Source organism: Rhineura floridana, chromosome 7 (genome assembly GCF_030035675.1).
Source record: "Rhineura floridana isolate rRhiFlo1 chromosome 7, rRhiFlo1.hap2, whole genome shotgun sequence".
NCBI lineage: Eukaryota > Metazoa > Chordata > Lepidosauria > Squamata > Rhineuridae > Rhineura > Rhineura floridana.
Genome location: NC_084486.1, coordinates 99,962,177 through 99,989,715, shown reverse-complemented (window position 1 = coordinate 99,989,715; position 27,539 = coordinate 99,962,177). Strand labels below are relative to the sequence as shown.

Below are 27,539 nucleotides of genomic sequence, written 5' to 3'. Positions count from 1 at the left end.
GCAGAAGCTCTGGTGTGGGGGAAAGTCGTTTGGAGTGAGAGAACTGTGTTTTGTATTTTGTCAGTAAAGACTCTTACAAGAAACTTGCCTGGCCTAGCTTATTCACTGGATCTATTCGACACCAGAATTTCTTACTTGTATGATATCTATACGCACGCACCGACAGGGGTTATGGGCCCAGCTTATCATACAAAGTAAGGGGTTCAAGAGTCGTTTACGTGACGTTGCTGCAGAGAAAAGAAAGTGCAAGAAAGAGGCAAGTAAAGAGTGGACAACATGGCTGTAAACCTGTCATCTGGGATGCTGATGGAGAGACTGAATGCTGTAAACTACTCCAGTTGGAAATGGAGAATGAGAGCAGTTCTGATTAAAGAAGATTTGAATGATGTCGTAGAAACCCCCCCTCCGGCAGCTCCTTCAGCAGCGTGGACGAAGAAAGACGCGAAAGCGAAGGCTTTTATTATTCTGGGGCTGTCTGATTCTCAACTGTTGCTGGTGAGTAATGAGCCGACAGCTAATCAAATGTGGGAGAAGCTAAGGGCCACTCATGTGCAGCAAACCGCAGGGAGCCGGCTGTGTTTAGCGCGGAAGCTTTATCAGATGCGTTTTACAGATGAAGTGACTATGACAGAGCATCTGGCTGAATTTCGTAGATTATTTGCTGAACTTCAAGATAGAGGAGTACATCATAGTGACATTCAGATGGTCTATATACTGTTATCTTCTTTTGATCGAAAATGGGATGTACTGGTCTCTAGTTTGGAGACTTTACCAGACGGAACTTTATCTCTGGACTTTGTAGAGCAGAATCTTCACCAAGAATGGAACAGGAGACAAGAGAGTAAGAGGACTGAGTTAAAAGAGACTGAGGCTGTACAACAACCACAATATCAAAGAAACAGGCAAGAGAATAAAATATGTTATTTTTGTGGGTCCCGGGGACATATACAGAGACATTGTTTAAGTAAGAAGAGAAATAACAGGGACTTTGGACATCGGAAACCAAGTGTGAACTTTATTACTAAGGAGGACAATAAGCTAATTAACTCTAAATGGCTGTTAGACAGCGGAGCGTCTAATTGCCTGATCACAGACTCTAGTTTATTTTACACATCAAAGCCAGTGCAAGAGAAGATTTATCTGGCTGACGGATCGACTCAGGACGCAATTGCAAGAGGCACGCTCAGGTTAAGTAATTTGAGAACTATATTGACAGATGTGTTATTAGTTTCTGGTTTAAAATATAACATACTATCGGTGAGAAAACTAGCTCAAATAGGTTGTAAAATTACATTTGAAGGGAATAGATGTTTTGTGAGAAAAGATGGTGATATCTGTATGCAAGGGAAATTACAGAACCAAATGTTTATGGTAGAGAGCAAGCTTGATAAACCCACGTGTGCCTGGATAGGAGTAAATAAAAACATACACGAAAACTGTATACATGAATGGCACAGAAAATTAGGTCACGCACATTTTGAGAAAGTGAAAAATACTCCAAAGCATAGTCAAGATTTGGAACTAACACATTGTGAGCATGTGGATGAATGTGAGGTATGCTATAAAACAAAAATGACAGTGACTCCTGTCAATAAGAGCTGTGAAAGTACTACCACTAAACCCTATCAGCTCATACATGTGGATTTGGCTGGACCTTTCCAGTGCTCAAAAGGTGGGGCAAGATTTTATTTAGTGATTGTAGATGATTTTTCCAGATTTACACATGTATTCTTGTTGAAAAAGAAAAGTGAAGCAGAAGATAAATTAAAGGCATTTATACAGAGGACAGAGACACAATATGGGGTTGTTATCAAAAATATCAAATCAGATCAAGGAGGAGAATTTACCAGTAATTCGTTTAAAACATATTTAGAAAAGAAAGGAATAATCCAAAGTCTCACTGCTCCCTTCAGCCCATCCTCCAATGGAACTGCAGAGAGGAGGAACCGGTCACTGCAGGATTCAATGAGAGCCATGCTGGCTGATGCAGACTTGAATAACACCTATTGGGGTGAATGTATTCTGTACACTGCTTACATTCAGAACCGTCTTCTGCACAGAGTAATAGGCATGTCTCCATATGAGAAACTGACAGGAAGAAAACCCAGGGTAAAACACATAGAGCGTTTTGGAGCAAAATGCTGGGTGCATGTTTCAAAGCAGAAAAGGCATGGTAAATTGGCCTCAAGAGCTCAGGCAGGTCGTATTTTGGGATTTCAGAATTCATATTATAGAATTTGGTTGCCTGAGAAACAACAATTAGTGTTAAGTAGAAGCATAAAGGTAATAGATAAACCTTGGAGAGACAGTCAAACAGTAATACTTGATGATGCAAGCAAGCAGGAAGCAGCAGATGTTCCTTTTGGGCATCAAATACCATTAAGAACCGCATTGACTGACTTAATTCAAAGTGGCAAACGTACTGTGAAAAGACTGAGGAGTGAAGACATGGCAATACAAGATAAAGAGGTGCCAGGTACTAGTGCAGGAACAAGTGCAGACACAGGTGCAGGACCAAGTAAAATTGAGAGTGATGAAGAAATGGAAATAGATACTGTTAGACGGTCAGAAAGAAAAACGAAAGGAAAACCACCTCATAGATTCACATTTAACGTTACACAAAAGAATGATGAGAGAGATGAATATACTGTAGAATGGGAAAAAGAAGGTCCAATAGACAAAGAAACAATGGATCTCATGTGGAAATACTGTATTGAAGAATGAAATATAAATGAGTGTTATCAAATAAAAGTGAACAAAATGCTGTAAAACTTGTATGAATAAAGAAACAAAAACTGAAATGTAAATGTAAATAGATACTGTAAGGAAACAAAACCATGTACTGATGTGTATTGAAATGAAAAGTTAATATTGTATAAATGTAACAATGAACATGTAGTTTTGTAATCTGTGAGTCTCAGGTGGGGGCTGTTGTTCAGTAAAGCAAGCTATGAGACTCACAGACAGGGTTTTTAGTAGAAAGAAGGAAACCTGAAGCAAAAGAGTTAAGCAGAGCAGAACAGAGCGCCAGGTTTGTCAAGGTCAGCAGCTGGTTGGCAAGTAGATAAGAAGGAACTCGCAGAAGCTCTGGTGTGGGGGAAAGTCGTTTGGAGTGAGAGAACTGTGTTTTGTATTTTGTCAGTAAAGACTCTTACAAGAAACTTGCCTGGCCTGGCTTATTCACTGGATCTATTCGACACCAGAATTTCTTACTTGTATGATATCTATACGCACGCACCGACAGTGGCACCCCATAGCACAACTGCCAGGAGGCTGAAAGACAATCATCCAATGCTATTCTCTGAAAACAACCCTGGAGATAGGATCTGAACCACTGTAAAACAGTGCCTCCGGTATCCATCTCACCAAATTGGCTCAGAAGGATACCATGGTCAATGGTATAAAAAGCTGCTGAGAGATCAAGGAAGAATAACAGGGTCACACTCCCCCTGTCCTTCTCCCACTAAAGGTTTTCCATCAGAGCGACTAAGGCTGATTCAGTCTTGTAAACAGGCTTGAACCCAGATTGGGTTCCTATAGTGAGGAACGTATATGCGGATGTATCAAGATTTTATTTTATTTTGGTATTGTTGTATTGCTATATATAGTACTATGGGGTGAATCAATAAAACACCTCACGTAAAGAAGATTGATAGAATAATAAGTACAATCACATAAAGATTGCAGTGACCTGCTCACAGACAATAGAGGTACTGATGGAGGAGGCACTGGGCCCAAGAAGCAATCATCCTTCCCTCTACGGGGCTAACATTCTACAGAGCTGATACACCAACACAGGCAGAGTGCCCAGCATGAAATCAAGCTAGACTTCAGGCCAAACCCTTTAAAGCTCCACACAGCTCAGCAAGGGCTGGAGCTTGTGGCCAGGCTTAGGGACCATAAATTAGCTCAGTTGGGGAGCGCTTGTCAGAGCACATTGGTGTTTGCTTCCTGGGCTCTGTCCAGGGTATTGAAAGGCCTGCTACCAACCTTCCTTGTCTTCAGGCATCCTGACCTTGATGAAACCCTAGCTGTCTATTTCTTGTCCATCTTTTCCTTTTGCTCCAGACTGCTTGTTAGATTTGTGCCTTCCTAACTGAGGGATCTGCTTTGGAAGAAGAGAACACCTTCCACACATTGGAGGGCAAGTATCTGGAGTAGCGAGCCTATGTACTTGCAGTGGCTCCTCACACAATATAAAGCCAATATCATGCAGGGTTCTTAATCATGTTTTAATGTATTTTAAGATCTGTTTTTATGATGTTTTAAAGTGTTTTTAGCGCTTTGTTTGCTGCCCTGGGCTCCTGCTGGGAGGAAGGGTGGGATACAAATTAATTAATAAATAAATAAAGTGGGGAGCCTCAATGAGAACAACGTTCTCCTCACTGCAGACGTTTGTTCTCCAGTGCATAGAGGGCAGTGGAGCTGGTGACATGGATATAGCAAAGGAGATTGAGCTAGCTAGCATATGCCTGCTCTCCCTCTCATCCCACCAGAAGATTGACTTGAAAGGGCTCTAGTGAAGCTTGATCAATACAGGAATAGAATGGGAGGGATCTTCTGTTACTTAGTGCTGTTAGTGTAGAATGAAAATATTTAAGATTCATGATCTAATCACTGTTGACTCTTGTTAAGTTAATTTATATAGTGAACTATATTATAGTAATGTAATTCAGATAACAGCATATTATGCTTATGCATTTGTGTAAGTGCATCAGTATAGGAATGGGTGATTCATTCTAATGGTAATTGCTTTTTAGTATTAATTCTAGCAGAGAGCTAGTATTTCCAGCTGGTATAACCTGAATTGGCCAGGATGCTAGTTTGAGACTTTTTGCTCACATTTGGAGTCAGGGCCGGGGCCAGGCATGCCGGGGCCCTTGGGCATCAGCCTGCCCAGGGCCCTGGCACCCTCCCGCATGCCCCACCTACTTTTTCCTTGAAGTGAATGCTGGCCAAACTGTATGCACATGCCTGCCATCAACAAAGATGGCGGCTGAGGCTTCCCTGAGCGGCTGATGCCTCCTTCGCCATCTCGGTTGATGGCAGGCATGTGCACTATGAGAAGGGTTTGTCTCAGTGGGGGCATCAGTCCCTTTGGGAAGCCCTGTCCACCACCTTAGTTGATGGCAGGCATGTGCGTACAGCGCGGCCAGCATTTAATTCAAGGAAAAGGTAGGTGGGGCATGCAGGCGAGTGTCACAGGCCTGCACAATAGTAGCCCCCCCTGCAATCTGCAGCAGGATTGGGAGCCGACACTGCTGTGGATTGTGGAAGGGAGCACTACCCACCCACCCTTTGGAGGGCCCTTCAGGGGCCCCTTGGCCAGGGCCCGACATGGCCGCCCTCTGGCACTGGCCAAGTTTGGAGTAATCAGTTGATGCTGCTTGCAACTGAATGGTGGGGAGGAGCAAGGAACAGGTATTACCACTTTCTAAATATTCCACCCTTTCTTGTTTCCAACCTCAGTGTGGGTTACAAACATATAAAATTAAACATACAAACCATGTCACAATAATATAGTAAAAGAACAGATAAACGCCAGTAATCAAATCCATAAGATTTAAATATTGTAGATGGCTCCATAAAAGTTTATTTCAGTCACAAAAAGCTTGGGGGGGAAATGGGTGCCACAAGTTGGAGCCAGCCAGACTTCCAGGGTGAGAGGCACTCCACATTCAAGTTGCCACTACAGAGAAAGCCTGTTCCTGTATCAGCACATAATGTACCAACCTTGTGCATGGAATATTGAGAAGGGTTTGTCTCCTTTATGGGAGACAACCCACAAACCTGGGATTCAGGCTTAGCCTTAGGTAGTATAGCAGCAGCAGGAGAGGCTATGATCTTCTTTTTGGGAACCTACACATTTGCTCATTCATGTTAACCTATGGGTCATGCAAACTGGGCCAGTGAAGGCAAACGTGTAATTCTGAGCGTGCACACTGAATTAGGAGTGCCTCACCCAGTGGGACAGAGCCACAACAATAGCCACCAGTGGCAGCATTACTGTCACTTACTGGGGGGAGGCCAAGGCAACAACAGGTTTGGGGCTGCATGGACACACCAGTAGCATCATCATATAGCCATATTTGATTGGCTGTGTGGTCACCCACTTCTTCCTAGAGAGACAATTGCCTTTTTTTAAAAAAAAAAAGTTGAGCAATCATTGATTGATCATTACTTGGAGTATCAAAACAGTTGGGGTATTTCCAGAATTTATAGGATTCTGAAATCTGGCGTGGAAAAAATACTTTATTAGAAGACTGGTGATTTTCATATGTAACAATAGGAATGTGCCACACCAAATGTGCCTCATAGTACTGACCAGCATTACAGTAGAGAGGAAGCCATGCCATACAGGGAAACAAAGTGGAGAGATGTGGACGCTTAAAGCATTCAAAAGGCATATGTATTTCAGTAATAGTCAGATATCTGTTTATAGTTTCAGAATGCAACTGCATTTACTGTGGGAGATCCAACCAAAGTTAATCAGCTTTAAATCCCATTGTAATTGAATGAAGTTTTAAAGATATATCTGATGAGTCCTAATGGTTGTGTGTGCATGTATATTGAGAGAGAGGGGAGGAGACGGAGTGGTAACATCTAATGGCATAATTACTTGGAGGAACAGACTGCCTATATTCAGAGTCCACCAATTCCCCAGAGAAAAATATGTGTCATTTTTCTTGCTTACTAAATGCTGACCTTTGGGTCAAATCAGTAAGTTATTGCACTTAAAACATATACAGTTATTGAATACCAAATATGTCATCAACTGAGCACCTAATACATACATAAATACGGTTAAGATGTCTCAGATTTTTCTAAGCTGAGCTGCTGCTTACTCAAGGGGTAAATCTTATGAAGATAAGGACTTAATACTAATGGTGTATTTCCATCTTCGTCTATGCCAAAGGTAACACACTATTTAACATGATAAACATGAAGTACATGTACATGAAGAAAAGGAAATTTGAATTTAAGAGTTAAGGTAAAAATAAAACTAATATCATTGGCACCTCTTCTTTTGTGTCTCAAGTCATACTCAAATTACATGCTTGGATATTCAGGATTTCAAATGTGCAAGTTTAGAAGAAACCATTTGCAGGACATGTTGAGGACTGATAAGTATAGCTATCATGTGATTTCTTGGTTCAGTTTAAGCTTTCCTATTGTTTGAATGTGGTACCTGCTATTTAAGGCAAGCTATCAAGTAACAGTGATATACTGGATTGGTAACTGTCTTCGTCTAATGCAACCCCTCCCTTCTCTCATCTGCCATAATAGACTACTACTAGCATTTGTTAAACCATAGCTTTTCATTGCATCTGAACTAGGAAAGTATGGTTTAATCTTGGCTTACAAACCAGGATGCGAAAACAAAGCCTGATCCTGGTTTCATAAATCGTGAGAGAGAAAGGAGTGTGTAAGCACAACACTCCTCTAATAAACCATGTCGTATTAGACCAAGATTGTTATTAACTATCAGCTCAACTGAATTTGTGAACTGGGACATCAGTACTGAAGGAAGTGGTAAGGTTGTAAGGCAACAAAATCTTGTTATGTGGGTTATAGGGCACAACCGGAACAAACCAACACCAACAGAGGCTAATGTTTTGTTTACCTCTAGTCTAACTTCATAGTACCATTTCAAAATACTGTATGTTGCAAAACTTGGTGATTCACAGACAAATGCATAGGATTTATTAATTTCAGCATTTTTATCCCAGAGTCCCAATTAAATATTCCAACAGCAAACATACAAATGTACATCATATTAAAACAGCATTAAAAAAACAATCAAAGTTAGATCAGACTGCAGGACTCAAAATCTCCTTTGCAAAGTAATACATACAGATTCTTGTAAAAAAAGAAAAAAAAGATTTTGATTGCTCCCTTCCTGTATAGGGTAAGGCTATAGAATAAAAAAAAAATTTAAATTGAAGAAAATTGGTTGTGCATTCTTTCTATAAATCATGTTTATATTAATTACCATTTACTCTAATTTTATGAAGATTCTTCTCATGTTTCATTGTATATGGAATATATAAACATATATATGAGGAACAGCTGCAGCACTGGGGGATTGAAGGAGACCTGCCCTGGGATTGAGTACCTGAGCATCTGGGTGCTTACTTGCACGCTCCTCTGGGGTGCTGTCTCTCGAGACAGCTGAGGTCTCTGGTAAGTGCTGTAAGGGCTGGGACTACCTGCCTGACTATGAATCCAGAGAAAGACTGCAGTTAATCTTGCAGCCATCCAGTGGTGTCACTAGGGTTGGTGTCACCCGGTGCGGTAACTCCTTGGCGAGCCCCCAAATGTCCTGCTGAGCGCGCGTGCACACACACACGCACAAGGCCACCCACCCATGCCTGTGGGAGGGCGTGCGCCGGAGGGGCACCCAGCTGGAGAAGCAGGCCTGGGAATGCCGACGCACCTCCCTTGCCCCGCCAACGCTGCTCCCGGTCTTGCCCGCCTGCCTGCCTGCCTCCGAGGAGGAGTTGGCTGCTCTGACGCCGACCCGGAGCACTTCTCGGCTCCTTTGCTGGGCAACAGTGCAGGCGCCCTGCCCCGCGACGGGGCGGTTCTGGGTGTCACCCCCTCATGGTGTCACCCAGGTGCGGTCCGCACTCCCCGCACCCCGCTAGTGACGCCACTGCAGCCATCACCTCCATGGGTCAGGAAGCGTAAAAGCCCAGCTGCCCTTGGGCAGTGGGTTCTCCACTGAAGGGGGGACAGCAAAGGGGTTGTCCCTTGGGAAGTCACCTTAGGGAGTCCTGAGGGTGAGGGTGCTATCCATTTCTACTTAAAAAAAAATGATCTAGAGGAGCTTGTATGATGCACGTGTAGTTCCTGTGCAGGGTGAGAGCCTGTGCAGTGAACTGAATGATAGGAGAAGTCGCCAGATGCCTTCAGAGTGAGAGTTTGCAACTGGCAGAAGGCTGGCCCTCCCTGGGTGTGGGGTGGGGGAAGTAGATGTGCCCTGTTTGAAAGATATTGAGTGGGTCTGACTGTTCCCAATTCTCTCAGAAGCCTACTGGGATAACTGGTTCAGGTAGGTTTTGTTGGTGGGTTCTTTTTGGGTCCATATCAGGTGTTTAGGAGAAGTCTTAGTAAGGAGGGACATGGGTGATGCTACCCTAATCTCAGTGATCATGGATAGAGGGAGGTATAGCCAAGGGGATATGGTGAGCTACCATAGAAGACGAAGGCAAGGCTATCTATGCTTTGTTCCTCACTCCCACTCCTCCCATGGATGAGTTCCTGGTTGCTCATCTGCTGTGCCCACTGGCCTGGGTGTGCTGTTGTTTAACGCCAGATCAGGACACAATAAGACCACACTCATCCATGATTTCATCATGGATAAGGTTGCCAATTGGGTGTGCATTACTGAAACCTGGGTGGGTGAGCTAGGAGTTTATCTGACCCAGCTTTGCCCACCTGGTTATTCAGTGCAACACCAGTATAGGCTGTAGGGACTATACTGGGGGGGGGGAGAGAGAGAACTTCCATTGCTGTCACCATGAAATCACTCTGTCTTGGAGCTGGCTGGTGAGAGTATGCACCAGGTGCTGGCCAAGGAGACAGTAATCTAGGGTTGCTGCTGATGTACCATCCACTCTGTAGCCCAGCAGCTTCTCTGACCGAACTGGCAGAGACCATCTGGACTGTGGTATTGAACCCAGAACAATAGTCCTGGGTGATTTCAAAGTCCATGCTGCGGCTGCCTTTAGTGTTCTGGGTTGGGACTTCATGGCCTCCATGATGACCATGGGGCTGTCTCAAGTTGTCACCGGCTTGACACATGGGGCAGGGCACACCCTTGATTCGGTGTTTGCTCCAGATGGAGGAAGGGGTGTTCTGGAGATGGGGGGTGGATGTCACCCCATTGTCATAGACCACTTCCTGGTGAAGTTTAGACTTACGGCTCCAGTCCTCCCCTGCAGGGGTGGTGGACAGATTAAGATGGTCTGCCCTCAGAGACTAATGGAATCCACTGGATTCCTGAATGCCCTGGGGGTTTCCTGCTCACCTGCTCATGAAGCCCTTTTCGTGCTGTGGAACAATGAGGTGTGGTGGACTCTTCACACAGTTGCCCCCGAGTGCCCTCTCCAGCATTGTGGAGTCGTGTTTGCACCTTGGTATACCAGTGAACTAACACAAATGAAACAGGCTAGACAACGGCTGGCACGCAAGTGGCGAAAGACATGCTGTGAGACTGATAGGGCACAAGTAAAGCATCATGACAATGCCTACTGTGTGGCAGTGAGGATGTCAAAGAAGGCCCACTTCTCTGCCACCATCACATCCTCACGTAGCTGTCCAGTGGAGCTTTTCCGTATTGTCATGGGTCTGTTGACATCAGCTCCAGGAAATGGATTTTTAGACTCTTCGGAGACCCTCTGTGAATTCTTTGCAAAGCATTTTGAGGGTAAAGTTGCTCACCTCTGTAGCAATCTTGATGCCCTGTCCACATCTAGTGTAGTCCCCAGTGAGGTGTCCGGTGCAACATCGACTGCAACTTCTTGGGATCGGTTTCAGTTGATGCAGCTTGATGTGGTGGACAAGGTGCTTGCAACAATACAGCCAACAACTGCTGTCTCAACTCTTTCCCTTCTTGGCTTATTAAAGCTTACTGAGGGGGTTTGACTGAGTGGATCCAGGGTGTGGTCAAAGCGTCATTGCAGGAGGGAGTTGTTCTAGCCTCCCTGAAAGAGGTGGTGATTTGACCGCTCCTGAAAAAGCCCACTCTGAACACATTGGTTTGTGACAGCTACCCCCCAGTTGCAAATACCCTCTTTTTAGGAAAGGTGATTGAGAGGATTGTGGCACAGCAATTGCAAATACTCTTGAATAAAACAGATTTTCTTGACCCATTCCAATCTCGGCTCAGGCCTAATTATGGGACTGAATTGGCCTTGGACACCCTGATGGATGCCCTTTATTGGGAGAAGGACAGGGGGAGTGCGACCCTGTTATTCTTACTTGATCTCTTGGCAGTTTTTGATACCATTGACCATGGTATCCTTCTGAGCCGACTCGGTAAGATGGGTATTAGAGGCAGGGTCATTTTCAGAGAATAGCACTGGATGATTGTCTTTTAGCCTCTTGGCAGTTGTGTTGTGAGGTGCTGCACGGTACCATCTTGTCCCCCATGCTGTTTAACATCTACATGAAGCCCTTGGAAGCTGTCATCAGCAGATGTGGGGCAAGGTGTCAGCAGTACACTGATGATACCCAGCTCTATTTCTCTGTAACATCTGAATAGGGAGAGGACTTGCAAGCCCTGGATGGCTGCCTGGACTCGGTGGTGGGCTGGATGAGAGCCAGTAAACTGAGTCTGAATCCTAGCAATATGGAGGCACTGTGGGTTGGTGGTTCCCGAGTTCAGATAATTGGTCAGTTGTCTGTTTTGGATGGGATTATACTCCCTCTGAAATAGCAGGTTCGTACTCTGGGGTGCTCCTGGATCTATCTTTGTTGCTAGAGGCCCAGGTGACCTCAGTGGCTGGGAGTGCCTTAAACCAGCTTCAGCTGGTAAGACTGCTGTGGCTGTTTCTGGATCTGGATGGCCTGACCACTGTTGTCCACACACTGGTAACCTCCAGGCTGGATTATTGAAATGTGCTCTATGTGGGGCTGCCCTTGATGTTGGTCCAGAAGTTGGTGCAAAATGTGGCGGCATGACTGCTCACTTGAGCAGGGTATCTCCAACATGTCACCCCTCTGCTGAGAGAATTGCACTAGGTGACCATTAGCTATTGGGCTAAATTCAAGGGTCTGGTTTTGGTGTACAAAACCATATACAGCTTGCGACCAGGATACCTGAAAGTTCATCTCACCCCTTATATACCTAGTTGATCACTGCACTCTGTAGGTGAGGGCATCCTGCAGAAATCATCTTATCAAGAGGTCTGTTCCGCACAACATAGAATTTAATTCCCTCCCCTTAAAAATTAGGTGCCATCTCTGTTCTCTTTTTGGCACCTTCTGAAAACCTTCGTCTTTCAACAAGCCTTTTATGTAGAGACCTTATCCCAGTCTGCATCTGTGTCGGTATTACTTTTTAATGTTTTTAAAGCTTTTTTAAAAAAGATGTTTTTAAATATGTTTTGTTTTAACATATATTTAAAATCTGTTTTTATGATGTTTTACAGTGTTTTGTTTGCCGTCCTGGGCTCCTACTGGGAGGAAGGGTGGGATATAAATTTACTAAATTAATAAATAATGTGTTTTACAAGAGGACATGATTTTGCAAAAAAACCCTAGGCTACATTCATATTTTGATAATCTTTTTAATTTTAGCTAAGAGAACATGAGCGCCCTGCACATCTCTGGCCAAATGTCATTAATTTCCCATATAGAAATGGAATTAAAATATAAATCTTTTAAATTGATTTCTTCTTAGGTTATCTTCCTGAAGAGTTACCTAATATTTTTGAGAGCTTTTAAAACTGTTTATTGGATTATTCCCAATAGAGTTCCCTTTATTTACAGGAGTATGATAATTATACCCTTAGGACCAAACCTTTTGTGACTGTCAATATCCAAAGCCGAATGTCACCACTAGTAAGGTAGGAGCTGACAGTCAAGAATAATTAGTGTTTGATCTTAAGGATATCCTTGTTCAGATAGTCATTATCCTGGTCATATGAAGCCATAAGCCAATTCACAAGATTGCTCTCTCTCTCCCTCTCTGTCTCTGTCTCTCTCTCTCTCTCTCTCTCTCTCTGTGTGATACATCATGCCTGGAATTAAAGTTAGTAATTGCAAAATTTAGTAAATACTTCTTTAGCTCTCTGCAAGCTGGGTTTGCCCTTAAAAAAATTATGGGATCTAGGAATGTAATATTTCATTTACAACCTTCCTTACATATAGCTAATACTTCCTACAAATACATGAATGGCAACTACTGTGTATGATGATGATGACGACGGAGTTCAGATTTGCTGTAGAGGCTTCAGAATTGGAATGTATGGTTGTTAATTAATCACATAAATTTAAATACTTTTTCATACTATCAAAATCTCAATACAAATCTCTTTTCAAAATATGGAAGGAAGGAGCCCTCTCTCCCTTATACCACCATCTTCAAGGAAAGGGTTTGTGTGCACATGACTGGGAAATTTTACCCTTGAAAACATCAGGGTGAGTCACTTACAGGATGGGTGGCTGCAGGAGGGATCTTCTGCCTGGGATGGTGAGATAGCTATCTCAGCAGTATCCGTTGCTGCTGCATTCTGAAATGCTTCCATGAAGAAACTGCTAATGCTAGGGCTTCCCCTATGCATCTATTGGAGCCTAGTCAGACAAAGAAATCGGAGAGGCTAGAGTCATAGAATAATGGTAGAGTTGGAAGGGGCCTATAAGGCCATCGAGTCCAGCCCCCTGCTCAGTACAGGAATCTATATCTGAGAGGTGGCTGTCCAGCTGCCTCTTGAATGCCTCCAGTGTTGGAAAGCCCACCACCTCCCTAGTTGATTGGTTCCATTGTCATACTGCTCTAACAGTTAGGAAGTTTTTCCTGATGTTCAGCTGAAATCTGGCTTCCAATAACATGTTCTGCACTCTGGGATGACTGAGAAGAGATCCTGGCCCTCCTCTGTGTAGCAACCTTTCAAGTACTTGAAGAGTGCTATCATATCTCCCCTCAGTCTTCTCTTTTCCAGGCTAAACATGCCCAGTTCTTTCAGTCTCACCTTATATGGCTTTGTTTCCAGTCCCTGATCATCGTTGTTGCCCTCCTCTGAACCTGTTCCAATTTGTCTGCATCCTTCTTAAAGTGTGGTGTCCAGAACTAGACACAGTACTCAAGATGAAGCCTAACCAGTGCTGAATAGAGGGGAATGAATAATTCATGCAATTTGGAAACTATACTTCTGTTAACGCAGCCTAAAATAGTATTTGCCTTTTTTGCAGCCACATTGCACTGTTGGCTCATATTCAGCTTGTGATCAACAATGATTCCAAGATCCTTCTCACATGCAGTATTGCTGAGCCAAGTATCCCCCATCTTCTGTGTATTTGGTTTCTTTTTCATAGGTGTAGAACTTTGTACTTATCCCTGTTAAATTCCATTCTGTTTTCAGTCCAATGTCCACGTTTATCAAGATGCCATATATATATACATAAACAAACAAACAAACAAACAAGATCACTTTGAATATTGTTTCTGTCCTCCAGGGAATTAGCTATCCCTCCCAATTTTGTATCATCTGCAAATTTGATAAGCATTCCCTGCACCTCCTCATCCAAGTGCTTAATAAAAATGTTGAAGAGCTCTGGGACCAGGACCGAACCCTGAGATCATTACCTCAGCCCAATTTGAGAAGGAACCATTGATAAACACTCTTTGAGTCCGATTCTGTAGTCAATTGTGGATCCACTTGTTAATTGTTCCATCCAGTCCACATTCAGCTAGCTTGCTAATCAGAATATCATGAGGCACTTTGCCAAAAGCTTTGTTGAAGTCAAGATATATTTTGTCCACCCCATTCCCACAGTCTACGAGGGAGGTTACCCGATCAAAAAATGAGGTAAGGTTAGTCTAGCTGGATTTGTTCTTGATAAATCCATGTTGGCTTCCAGTAATCACTGCATTGTTTTCAAGGGGCTTACAGACTGACCGCTTTAGAATCTGCTCCAGAATTTTCCAGTGGTTGACATCAGGCTGACTGGTTTGTAGTTCACAGATTCCTCCTTTTTGCCCTTTTTAAAGATAGGGACAACATTAGACCTCCTCCAGTCATCTGGCACTTCACCCATCCTCCATGATTTCACAAAGATAATAGACAGTGGTTCCGAGAGTTCTTCAGCTAGTTCCTTCAATACTCTAGGATGCAGTTCACCAGACCCTGCAGATTTGTCTATCAATCTCAGGCTGCAATCCTGCCCCTTCAGCTTGTACCTCACGTTCACCTGGAATGTCATAGACCCTTTTTTGGGACAAGACCGAGCCAAAGTAGGAACTGAGCATTTCTGCCTTTTCTTTGTCATCTGCTTTCATTTTGCCATCCTCACTGAGTAGCTGTACCACCAATTTTTTTCTCTGTCTTTTAGTGTGAATGTACCTGAAAAAAGCTTTTTTGTTGCTTTTAGCTTCCTTGACCAACCTCAGCTCACTCTCAGCTTTACCCTTCCTGACACCATCCCTGCAATTCCATGCCACCTGTCTGTACTCTTCCTTTGTGGCTTAGTTAGCATTCAGTAGTGGCTGGTGCCATTGGGACTGGTAAGGCAGAAGGGAGGGAGGCCAATAATAAGGGGATCCAAATTCAATAACATGCAAAGCCAATTAATTCTAGTTTTGCCCCATCCTCCCCACTGCTGAGTTGTACAAGGGATAGTATTGAGATTAAGGAGCAGGACGCTGACAGTCAGTGCCAGTCCCTGGACTCATTGTAAGGAAGAAGGCAGGAGTATCCAAGAGCTGGCTGGAGGCAGGCAGAGTTGCTGGGGCAGTGTCCCATTTGCCCAAATGGATGACAGATAAATTATGAGTTACCCATAAATTAGGACCTCTTCCCTTCACACTGTTCCCAAGTTTTGCTGTTTGATTTATTGAAGGATGTTCAACCAAGTTGTGGCCTAGTTAAAAGCCAGCTTAGTATTTGTCTCTCATTTTCCTCTTTCCCATTTTGTAAGTGACGACAACAATTTAATAAATAAAAGCTATCGCTCATTGTCTCAAGGAAAGACCATCTTAAATTTTTTGTTCTTTTCGTTTGCTACTACAGTAACAGACCAGAAGAAAAATAGCAGCAAAAGACAAGTGTGTTCTTCACTTGCAGCCCCATCAGCTAACACTTGTTCACACCAAAGAAAATGACCCCTCCACACCAATTAATCAACTATCATTTAAGCTTGTAGCTATAGTGTAGATTTTAAAAGCCCAAGTTTCTAAGCTGCACTATACTTTTGCAGATGTCCATCTTTCACAAGATGAGATCTCAACCTCCTGTTGGAAATCTCCACTCCCCCTCACTGAGCATATCCCTATATTTCAGTTCAGTAACTTACAACATGGTGCTCTATCTTTCTGGGAGCAAAGTTATTTGAATGAGTGCACTGCAAACATATTGGATGGAGAATTGGGATTCCAGAGATTGTCTGGGAACATGCTGCTCCATTTAGATGGTGGACATGAGTAGATGAGGGGAAATAAGCTTTAAAGCCATGTGAGAGTGTATTTCAGCTCCTTGCATATCTTTCTTTAAGGTTTCAAAGCTTCCCTTTGAGAAATCAGAGAAGACTCTGTCCTCTGAACAGAGGAGGAAAGGTCTGAATCTTTAGGGAGATGAGAAGTTTCCAAGTTTTGAAGGACATGACATTTTTCTTTTTGTTTGATTATCTTAGATGTATTAAATATTACCTGAATATTCTGAATCTTTCAAGCTGTGAAAGTTCAAAGGGCTTAACATGAGTTTTCCCCTTTGTTTTTATTTTATTTTATTGGTGAAGTTCTTAAAATGGTGATTATTTATAAGAATTGCAAAAGATGAGCAGTGCAATACTCCATGCATACAAACTTCTGGAGTCAAGAAAAGCCAGCAGACTGGACCACCACTGAGACTGTGTAGAGTTAACACTTATCAAACAGCTATTGGCATGGAACACAAAATAGCCCAGGAACATATGTGGTCCCATAAAATAATATTGCATGATAGGAATTAATGCTGTCTTCACATTTAGATCTCACTTTTATTGTTAACGTTGCACCCACTTTATTTAATTGAAATATTTCTATACCACTCTTCATTTAAATCAGGTGTGGGTAACCTCAGGCACAAGAGCAAATGTGGCCCTCCAGGCCTATCTGTTTGGCCCTCGGGAGTTCCCCCCAATCCACACCCCTTCTCCCTAGGCCACACCCCACACTATCCCTACTTTGCACTCCTCTTGAGTGTTTTTGCCTAGCTGGCATGTGTCCTTGAGTTCAGCTAGTTCTTACAGTCATAGAATCATAGAATAGTAGAGTTGGAAGGGGCCTATAAGGCCATCAAGTCCAATCCCCTGCTCAATGCAGGAATCCAAATCAAAGCATTCCTGACAGATGGCTGTCCAGCTGCCTCTGGAATGCCTCCAGTGTTGGAGAGCCCACTACCTCTCTAGCTAATTGGTTCCATTGTTATATGGCTCTAACATCCTTGCTTGGATGAAGGATGGTGAGGAGGGTGTCTAGAAACAAAGGTAAAATTTACATTGGTGGTTCCACGCACCTTTGCCTCTGAACCTGCCCAACCCTAGTATATTTCCCAGAAGGGAATGCAGGCTAAAATTCTCCCCCTCTCCAATCTAAATAAATAGCTGTCCTCTTTGTATGTGTGATGTTTAAGTGGCCACCCTAATCTAAGTTTTAGACCCTGGACTTAATCATCTGTGTGTGTGGGGGGGGGGGGTCAGTGATGCAACTCTGTAAACATGTTATTCATGTTTACTTGATTCAAAATGTGGCAAGCCTGCCCTACTGTGTTTGGGGCCCTTCCTGCTCATTCTACTGAATGGGGTTTTGGACATCTTTCCCAAAATCTGGCCCTGAGTGCACCACTGGAAGCCAAAGCCAAAGATGTTTCCATAGGCTGCATCCAAGAGTGGTAGGAGCAAGTCTTGTTTCCCTGTTGCTACTGAAATGCTGCATCAACTAAAATAACTAAAATATTGGGGGGGGGCAAAGTTGATCTATTCTGAGCCACTGGCCCATGACTAGGTGCTGTTTTTACTCTCAGAATACAAGCTTCTGTTTTTGCTGTGCTAGCACTGGACCATGGTGCCTATGGGATTTATTATTGCTGTGCACCAGCTCCAAATAAATCCTAAATTGCTAAAATGCTAAATTGTATCAGGGAGACCATTCACAATCCTAGAATTTATATTTTTTTAGGGTATCAGCATTACTTACTTTTATTACAAAAGTTTGGGGTGGGCAGAGTATCATTTTAGTAGCATAATGCAAAATGTAGAACGACAAGGTTTAATTAATAGGTCAATCAGCTAAAACTCCCGTTCTCTTTGTCTCAGTTAATCTTTTCCCCTCTCCAAGTATAGGTTATTTGGAAGATCTAGCAAAGGGATACGGAACCTATAGCCTTCTAGATAGTGTTTGACTCCAACTCCCATCAGCCCCCACCCAGCATGGCCAGCAGTCAGAGATTATGGGAGTTGTAGTTCATCACCATCTGGACAACTGTAGGTTCCTTACCCCATGTCTAAGAGACTGTTGAGTATTTCTTTTGGGAAACAGTGGGATACTTCTGTTTCATGCTTCCTGCTTATAACTAAAATGTTTTTATTGTGAGAGTTATAATACGACAGGGACAAAATAACACATTGAAGTGTTTATAACAAATAATTGTGGGTTAAGCATGTGTGTTTCAAATTACATGCAATTCAAATAATTAAAAGGCAGAATTTGAGTAAACAAATTAGTATGTTGCCGTAGAGCTTGGCTATACTTAAATTGTGATTATTTGTATAGTAATAATTTCTGTTCAATTCATATAGTAGAATGTATTAACTGGAGCTTTCAGGAGCATCTGTTTTTAAAATTGCTGTGTTTATTGCTTTATTTTTGTTTAATTTTAACTTTAACTCATTACAGGCACCTCCCATCCTTTCAGCTGTATGTAGTCAGTACAAGATTACACTGGATTACACAGTTCCATTGGAAATTAAAGGCCTATGGGATACCTCCCATCTTGTTCACAAAAATCCTCAATCATCTTTTCTCAGTTTTTGTGCTAAACAACTGCACAAAGTCTTGGAATGCTCCTGTTCAGGATATTCCATTCCATTTCCTCTTCTACAGGGTTTCCCATTTCTCTCCGAGCAGCATTTCATGGACACTGAGCATGTTCAATCTTTATTGGGCTGTTTTTCACGTCTGTTCCCCCTTTTTTAGGGCAATAGGTCTTCCCTCCTTTCCTCATGTATGCCCCCGGGGCCGTCACCAGATCTGCCATGGAGGGTTGCAGGAATCCCTAGAACAGATTTAGCAGGGGGAGAAGGTGGGAAAATCCGTTCCACAAGTAGAAATATTTGTGCTGATGGGATGGGTTCTTTAGCAGTACTTTGGATGCAACCCTGAAGTGTTTTGTACTTCTGTGAAACTTGGGGTTCCCCAGAACCTACTGAAGTCTCCTTTTGTATGGATTGTGCTCTTGTATGGATGATACATAAGGACCAGCACTTGGAGAATTAAGATCCTTTTTAGTATATATGATGATGTTTATCAATATTCATTCTTAGCACATTCTGGGAGTGTTCCTAAAGGTGTGCCAGGATTCTATTTAGATACTGAATTGTAATAGCTTGTTAAATTTTAGGAATAATCTAGAAATATAAGTAGATTCCTTTACAATGAGCTGGCGTAATTTCATCACTATTGCACTACCATCATTCAACTCTTTAGTGTCATTTTACACCATAGCCCAGCATGCAAGTGTTACATGCAGTAGTAAGTGTATGTATCTTCTGTGATACATAAAATGTGCTATGCAGTCTTATGCACACATCTGTATCTTAGCATGCCTAGACTGTACGCATCCCACGCAATTGTTCATTTTTGTTGCGGTCAAATCACATGCATGGCGAAGTGTTCTCAGAGCTTGGAAAAGTTACTTTTTTGAACTACAACTCCCATCAGCCCAATCCAGTGGCCATGCTGGCTGGGGCTGATGGGAGTTGTAGTTTTAAAAAAGTAACTTTTCCAAGCTCTGATTGTGTTCTCATATGGATAATGCATATAAACATACAGTCACACAAATGCAGGCAGTATGGGAGAGCTATATACTAGCTTAACACTCATTCCCATGCTCTGTCTCATGTAGATTCTCCACAGCTGGAGCTTAAGTACTAAAACCCTGATGCTGAACATACTAGTTAGTTCTTAGTGTATAATCATTTTTTCCTTCCTCTTTTCTTGTTACAGGTAGATAAAGTGTGTGGGCAGCCTGAAGAAAAAGAAGTGAAACCTTTACCAGACAACATAGTTCAAGCAAAGGAAATAACTGAAACACAGTCTTTCACAACAGCACACTCAACTGCTCTAAGCCATAAAAGGAGGTAACCCTGATGCAACCATATTTCCTCATACATTTGAATTAGAGTTTCCCCTAGATACACAGTTGTTGTTTTTTTAAAAATCACCCAATAGTTCTGGCAACAGAGTTGTGCTTTCCAGTGCTCACTTCCATTCTGTGTTCACTTAGCAAATCTGTACAAAATCTTTCCTATTAAGTGATCTAGATTGTTGTTGTTACGTGCCTTGAAGTCGATTACAACTTACGGTGACCCTATGAATCGGCTACCTCCAATAGCATATATTATAAACCATCCTGTTCAGATCTTGTAAGTTCAGGTCTGTGGCTTCCTTTATGGAATCAATCCATCTCTTGTTTGCTCTTCCTCTTTTTCTACTCCCTTCTGTTTTTCCCAGCATTATTGTCTTTTCTAGTGAATCATGTCTTCTCATTATGTGTCCAAAATATGACAACCTCAGTTTCATCATTTAGCTTAGCTGGGGAAAGATGGCGGCCCGATAGGAAAGATGCTATCTCCGCCTGCTCCACAGATTGCTCTACTATCTATTTCTGTGAGGGGTAGTACAAATTGCAGCTGGAATCTTTGGCTCGCTTCCTCCTTAGCACATTAATATAAACTCTTTATCTTGGTATTTGACTGCTGGCCTTGAAAGCGATTAGGTGATGCTGTGCATACCCTCTCTGCTGTATTATGTAATACGAAGAGCCTGCTAACATACAACTTCTTATAACCAAGTAAGCAAATTTTACAACTTACTATCTGCGACAACAACAACGAGGACGGTGATTAAGTAGGGGAGATATTCCGTTTGATTTATCCCATTGTTATTTTGGGACTACTCCTTTTTGGATTGTTACAGCTGCTCCAGCTCTAAGCTTGGTCTCCTTTCATCACATTTTCTTAAAGGAAAAGGCACTGTAATATGGTCCATACCAGAAATGCTTATAGAAAGATGGGAATGCCCCTTGAGGTTGAGCTACCACCACCTATAAAAATGGACAAACAGTAAAAAATTACCCATTTTTTCTATGCTTGTGCACAAAAAGCGAAATCTGAGCCTTCTGAAGATGGTGAAAGAGGTGATGAGAAAGAGATTATGGAGATTAAGGAGTATGAGTTATCCATTTCCAGCTGTAACAATATGCCTCTGGATTGGTCCCTGGATTTGAAGGGAGCTCTCCAAACGGACATAGAAGAACCCCCCACCTATAATCTTGCTTTTGAGCTGGAGCAAGCTGAAAACTTGGATGAGCAGCAGACACCTAGTATGACAATTATCTACCCCCTGTGAAAAATAAAGATGATGTAAAGCAGTGCAACCATTTGAATCCCGCTTATTTATCCACCACAACCTCAAAAGTAAGGATGGATATGCCACCCCAAACGGATGGCCAACAATACATTGATCGCATATGAGTGGAATGCTGGCTCCATATGCTCTCCAGGGATATATCGTGTATTAAAAACTTTCTAACAGAATCTAATAAACTGTTAACTACGTTGGTGGAAGAATATAAGAAAATTGGCAATTGTCAAGGAAATGAAGTAAGCGCCTGTTGTCAAACCTCTGGCGCTGTGCAGTGCTCAAAACCTAGGAAACACAAATGTAGCACAGTCTTGGAAATTAAACGTACCTCCAGGAACAAAAGAACTATAATCGCCAAGAAGAGTAAGAATATTAAAAACTTTAAGCCCCAGCGAGGAAGAAAAATGAATTTTACAAAAATATTTAAGTTATTGGATTCTATACTGAAAACGAGGAACAATCATGTGACCAAAGATACAAAACAGGAAGATAACCCAAAGAATGTTAAAGTTAAACTTGAGTGCCCTGCAGTAATGGTAACCTCCTCATCACTGCCTCCTCCAACTGAGAGCCCGTCACAATTTTATCCAACCAAGCAGCAGGAGCTGCGCTCTGGGCCACCTTGGGAATGTATTCTGCCCCATAACTTGATGAAAGGGAATAGATGGAGTTCAAAACTCATTCCTCAAAAACTAGTCTTAATAAATTGTCCTAGAGCACATATCTATGATACTCAGTTTGCTTAGAAAGCTCATATTGTAAACTTTTTACAAACGGTGATGCTAGGCCTTTTTATTATAGCTGATTTCAACCACATAGAATATTTGTATGGTAATCCCATAGAAGCTCGGATATTGATGACATTTAGAAATCCTGATAAAGTTAATCTCCTTCTTGCTAACAGACATGTGCTGTGCTGAACCGGAATTACAATACAAAGATACTTTGAGAATACTGAGGGGCCCCAACCTTTGGTTATGATTCCATCATTTGTATATTCGGACCATCTACCAGATCCCTGTACGGATGTAACATCTAAACCAAAAGCTTCGGTCATTGGCCCATCATCTATTCCTGATAACACGGTAAGGGGGCCATTAGTACCCCCTAGTGCTTTAACAACGCTGCGACCTGGAATTAATCCTGTGACCCCCAATTGTAATACTTTCTCATCTACTAATAATGTAACTGTAGTCAACTGGGAGGACAGAATTAACATCTATGATAATGAAAAGGTCCTTGCTCCATTTAATGAAGAGGAGGAGAATCTGTTTATCGCTTTTAGCGCCCTCCAGAATTCAGAGCAACTGGATATTATTTCACGATTGCAGAGATTAATTGTACACCTCCAGGAGCGGATGACTCAATCTGAATTACCTAATTACACCAAGACAGATAAATGCAATGAATTGAAGATGGCTGGGGGTCTACAAATTGACAAGAGGTCCCAGACACTCCCCCCATTACGAACAAAGACCTCGCCCCTTCATACCCTGCAGTCGGAAGTAATCGACCAAATCGCACTCCAACATATGAATTTACTCGAAAGGACACACAGAACATATGTTCCATCCCCTCCTGGACTGACATGAGATACTTGGAGCGGGAAGAAGAGGGTTCCCCATCTAAAACAATTGACCAGACAGGGCCTCTCCTCTCCAAGACAATAATATCAAATGTCAGCCGGCTGTACCATACCATTGAGGCGATAATTCATCTCCCGGCCATCCTCTAGCCCTAGCAATGTAAAAGGTGCATTCTCTGCTTATCCAGCTCTCAGGAAGCTTCCAACTGCGTCCTGATATACCAAGAATTCCCCTATATCCAACCTCACAGCTATATCTTGGAATATTGCGGACTGGAGAAGTAAGATTATGGACCCTGCATTTGTGGAGTATATCCGAAAGTATGATATAATCTTCTTACAGGAGACTTGGGCAAGAGAACAAGTGGAATTAAACGGCTTTTCTGCTTATTCGCTTGAGGCGTTACCAAGCGACAAAGGCGGTAGGCCCAAAGGAGGGCTCTCTGTCTTGGTCTCTACAGCGTTACACGTCTCAGTTAACAGGCTAACCACTTTACCCGGGCTTGCTATTGTGTTGCTCTTAGATTCAAATCAAATGCGATTCATTCTTATAAATGTCTGCTTATCTCCATGCTGACAAAAAAGTATGGTAAAAGCCAATAGCCAGAAACTGGAGCACTTTCTCACCAAGCTGACAGCATCATTCCCAGAAGCGGTGCTAGTGATAGCTGGAGATTTCAATGCCAGGATTGGTATGAATGACAGGGCGCTATACGCTCACTATCACGAAATTCCACCACCTACAGATGAGGCACTTAATTTGCCTGAAAGACAGTCTAAAGATCCAGGATGTAATTATGCAGGCTATTGCCTTCTGCAAATGCTTCATAACTTTAATCTAACCATATTGAATGGCTCAGTGAATGGTGACAGGAGCGGCGAGTATACCTTCTTTTCTGGATCTGGCGCCTCTGTAATTGATTTCATCATAGTATCATCCGACTTCCTAAAATCAGTCGCTAGCTGCGTGGTTGGGAGTCGTATGGAGAGTGATCATCTCCCATTAATTATATCATTTCATTGTGACAATAGGGTGCCTCCTGGCTGACTGGTCCCCGGTGGTGGGTATAGACTTACCAACGAAATCTGCTCGCGTCAAATGGTCACCCAAAATAGAGCTGGAAATAAAGGGAATCCTATATTCAGACAGAAATATTAACTTACGCAGGAACATCATGTCACTGACCCCTGGAATAAATATATTAGCTCTCTACCATGAATTGTCGGAGGAACTTCAAAAAAGTTTAAGCATAAATCATGCAGCAAAGCCTGGTGTCTTGTTGTTCCGTTCCAAACCTTGGTTCGACCAGGAATGTAGAGCAATGAAAAAACTTTTAGTGGCGAAATACAGAACATGTAGAACTTTAGACCTGCTTCTAGTGATAGTTCTGGTTTAATTTGTTCTCACACCCAGTTATTTGTTTTTTTCGCAGTCCATGGTATGCAAAGCTCTCCTCCAACACCACATTTCAAATGAGCTGATTTTTCTCTTATCTGCTTTTTTCACTGTCCAGCTTTCATATCCATACATAGAGATCGGGAATACCATGGTCTGAATGATCCTGACTTCAGTTATCAGTGATACATCTTTGCATTTGAGGACCTTTTCTAGTTTTCTTATAGCTGCCTTCCCCAGTCCTAGCCTTCTTCTGATTTCTTGACTATTGTCTCCATTTTGGTTAATGACTGTGCCAAGGTCATTGACAAGTTCAGTGTCCTCACTATCAACTTTAAAATTACACAAATCTTCTGTTGTCATTACTTTAGTCTTCTTGACATTCAGCTGTAGTCCTGCTTTTGTTCTTTCCTCTTTAACTTTCATCAGCATTCGTTTAAAATCATTATTGGTTTCTGCTAGAAGTATGGTATGATCTGCATATCTTAAAGTATTGATATTTCTCCCTCCAATTTCCACACCTCCTTCATCTTGGTCCAATCCCACTTTCCATATGATATGTTCTGCATTTATATTAAACAAATAGGGCAATAAAATACACCCCTGTCTCATACCCTTTCTGACTGGGAACCAGTTGGTTTCTTCATATTCTGTCCTTACAGTAGCCTCTTGTCCAGAGTATAGGTGGCGCATCAGGACAATCGGATGCTGTGGCACCCCCCCATTTCTTTTAAAGTATTCCATAGTTTTTTATGATCTACACAAAGGCTTTGTTGTAATCTATAAAGCACAGGGTGATTTTCTTCTGAAATTCCATGGTCCGTTCCGTTATCCAATGTATGGATAATGATCTAGATTAAATGATGAAAACTGGAGGCAAACAACCTCTGGAGAATCATAAGTTCTCCACTCCAGATATTAGTCATTATTATGTACTTGCTTACATTTACAGCCTCATTTAATATAAACGACAGGTTTTGTTTTGCATTGCACCAATATGAGGCCAGATATAAACATGATGATTGGTGGGCAAGAAGAATTTACCCATATGGCATTGGGCACTCTGGAGTAGATTCAAAGATCCTTAGAGCTGAGTTCCACTCCCAACATCCATTAATGGAAGAGATGAAACTTCCTTCCCCCATTCCACCTTCCCCAGTTTTCTTCAGATCTCCTTTGGAGGGTTCATGGCCTTCTGCAATAGCATGGGGAGTAGTGTGGGGGACTGGTGCGGAATCAAAGGGTCTTTGGTTCCATAATCATAAGGATAACCCATTGTTAGCATGTCAGAGAACTATAGCCTGGGGCTTGCTTCAATGGCATGCTAACTTTGTATGTATAGCGACTGAGAGCTTTGCTTAATTGAGACATAAGACATACATAGCAGTCTAGATCGTAGATCTTCAGGTGGCCCATTATGTTTTCTGTTACTTCAGATCAAATTAATTTAGCCCAGAAGAGAATCCAAAAATATCCATATGAATTTTCTGAGGAGAGCAATGTAAGCTGCGCTATATAGACTGTTTTACTTCTAGTGTTCAAACAGACAAAGGCACATCTGAAAGAACAATAAATTGTGCTTCATCTGTTTGGGGGCAAAAATGTTAAATAAAAGCCCACGTGAGCAGCCTAAGTTCTTTCTAACTCTGGACTAAACTCATCTAAAATGATGCTGATTTCAGACAGAAATGTAGATGCTACTCTGTATCCTTCTTATATACTCAAACCAACCAACTTCTGCCAGTTCAGATGCCTTAACAAACAACATCATGTCCTTTATTGCAAAACCCTGTAAGAAGTACGCTGATGATGAAAGGAACTGTCCTTAATGATCATTTGCAAAATCTGGGCCCAGAAGAGCATAAATTGGTTGAGCAGCTATAACTTTCAGTAGTTTAAGTTGGGGCTAAAGTCAGCCAACATTGCAGACAGTCCAAATGAGTGAATAACTTGATGATCAATAAATAGATATAGAATAAAATACTGGGACATCCTTCCTTTTCTATCACTTTCCCAGACTGATATACAGGCATACCCACTTTAACATACGCAATGGGACCGGAGCGTGTATGTAAAGTGAAAATGTACTTAAAGTGAAGCACTACTTTTTTTTCACTTATCGATGCATGTACTGCACTGCAATCGACATATATGGGCATAACTGATGTAAATAACACAGTTATAACTAAAATATACATAAAATAAAATAAAGTAAGCTTACCTTTAATGTCAGCTGGCAGATGCGAAATGGATGAACGAAAATTACATGTATTGCAGGAAGGATGAAGGAGAGGGCATATCTTCTACTTCATAAGTCGAGTCATCAAGGGCTAGACGCTTTCTTGCTGGTGACTTGGATGGACTACCTGAAGTAGGAGTAGGGCTTGGGGCTGATGTCGATGCTAGAGATGGATCAGTGGATGTTGATGGTCTGGGAGATTGACTGGGTGCTGCTGCTGGCCTTTTGAGAAAGTAGGTGTCTATGGAGGTTTGAACTGTAGCTCTTTTCTTTTCCCTGTAGATTTCTTTGTAACAGGCATAAGCCCCCGAAATGTTTGCATTGACTTTGGAACTTCTTTCAAAGTCCCTATCATGCTTTACAAAAAGAGCCACAGCGCTATCAAGATAACAGAAAGCTTCCAAGAGAACTTTTGAAGTTAAGCCTTCAGGCTGTTCCATGGTCTCATCCTCATCCGGCACATTTTCTTCCTCTCTCTCCTCTTTAAGTTCAAGAAGATCTTCATTGCTGAGGGGTTCAATATAGGATGACATAAGTTCAGCAACATCTTCTGCCTCCACTTCCAGCTCTAACTGCCTTGCCATCTCTACAATATTTTCAGTAACATCAGCTATAGGATCTTCAAAGGCGTCGACATCATCAAATAACTGTGGGCATAATTTTTTCCAGGCCCCTTTCATTGTTGTTTCCTTGATGTCATTCCAAGCATCTCTTATAGTTTTGATGCAATCCAAGATGTTGTAGCTTTTCCAGAATTTCTTTAGGACTTCTTGTGCTTTCCCCTCTTCATTTTCTATTGCTGCAATACACTTGCTGAAGGTTCTTTTCAAGTAGTTCAGCTTGAAGGTGGCTATGACACATTGATCCATGGGCTGCATGAGTGAGGTGGTATTCGGTGGTAGGAATTCCACTCGAATGTTAGGGTTCAGTTCATCTAACGTTCGAGGGTAGCCAGGAGCATTGTCTACAAGGA

The 27,539-nt window shown here is 42.3% G+C and overlaps 1 protein-coding gene across 10 annotated transcripts in view; it reads left to right on the top strand.

The window, feature by feature from the left end:
* LOC133389305 (glypican-5-like) overlaps nucleotides 1-27,539 on the top strand; it is a 699,994-nt gene that overhangs the window by 255,399 nt on the left and 417,056 nt on the right. For all 10 annotated transcript variants that reach the window (XM_061636699.1, XM_061636700.1, XM_061636697.1 and 7 more), the window contains exon 4: nucleotides 19,928-20,061. In XM_061636699.1, the coding sequence (XP_061492683.1) occupies nucleotides 19,928-20,061 (134 nt within the window). The remainder of the gene's footprint in view (nucleotides 1-19,927; nucleotides 20,062-27,539) is intronic.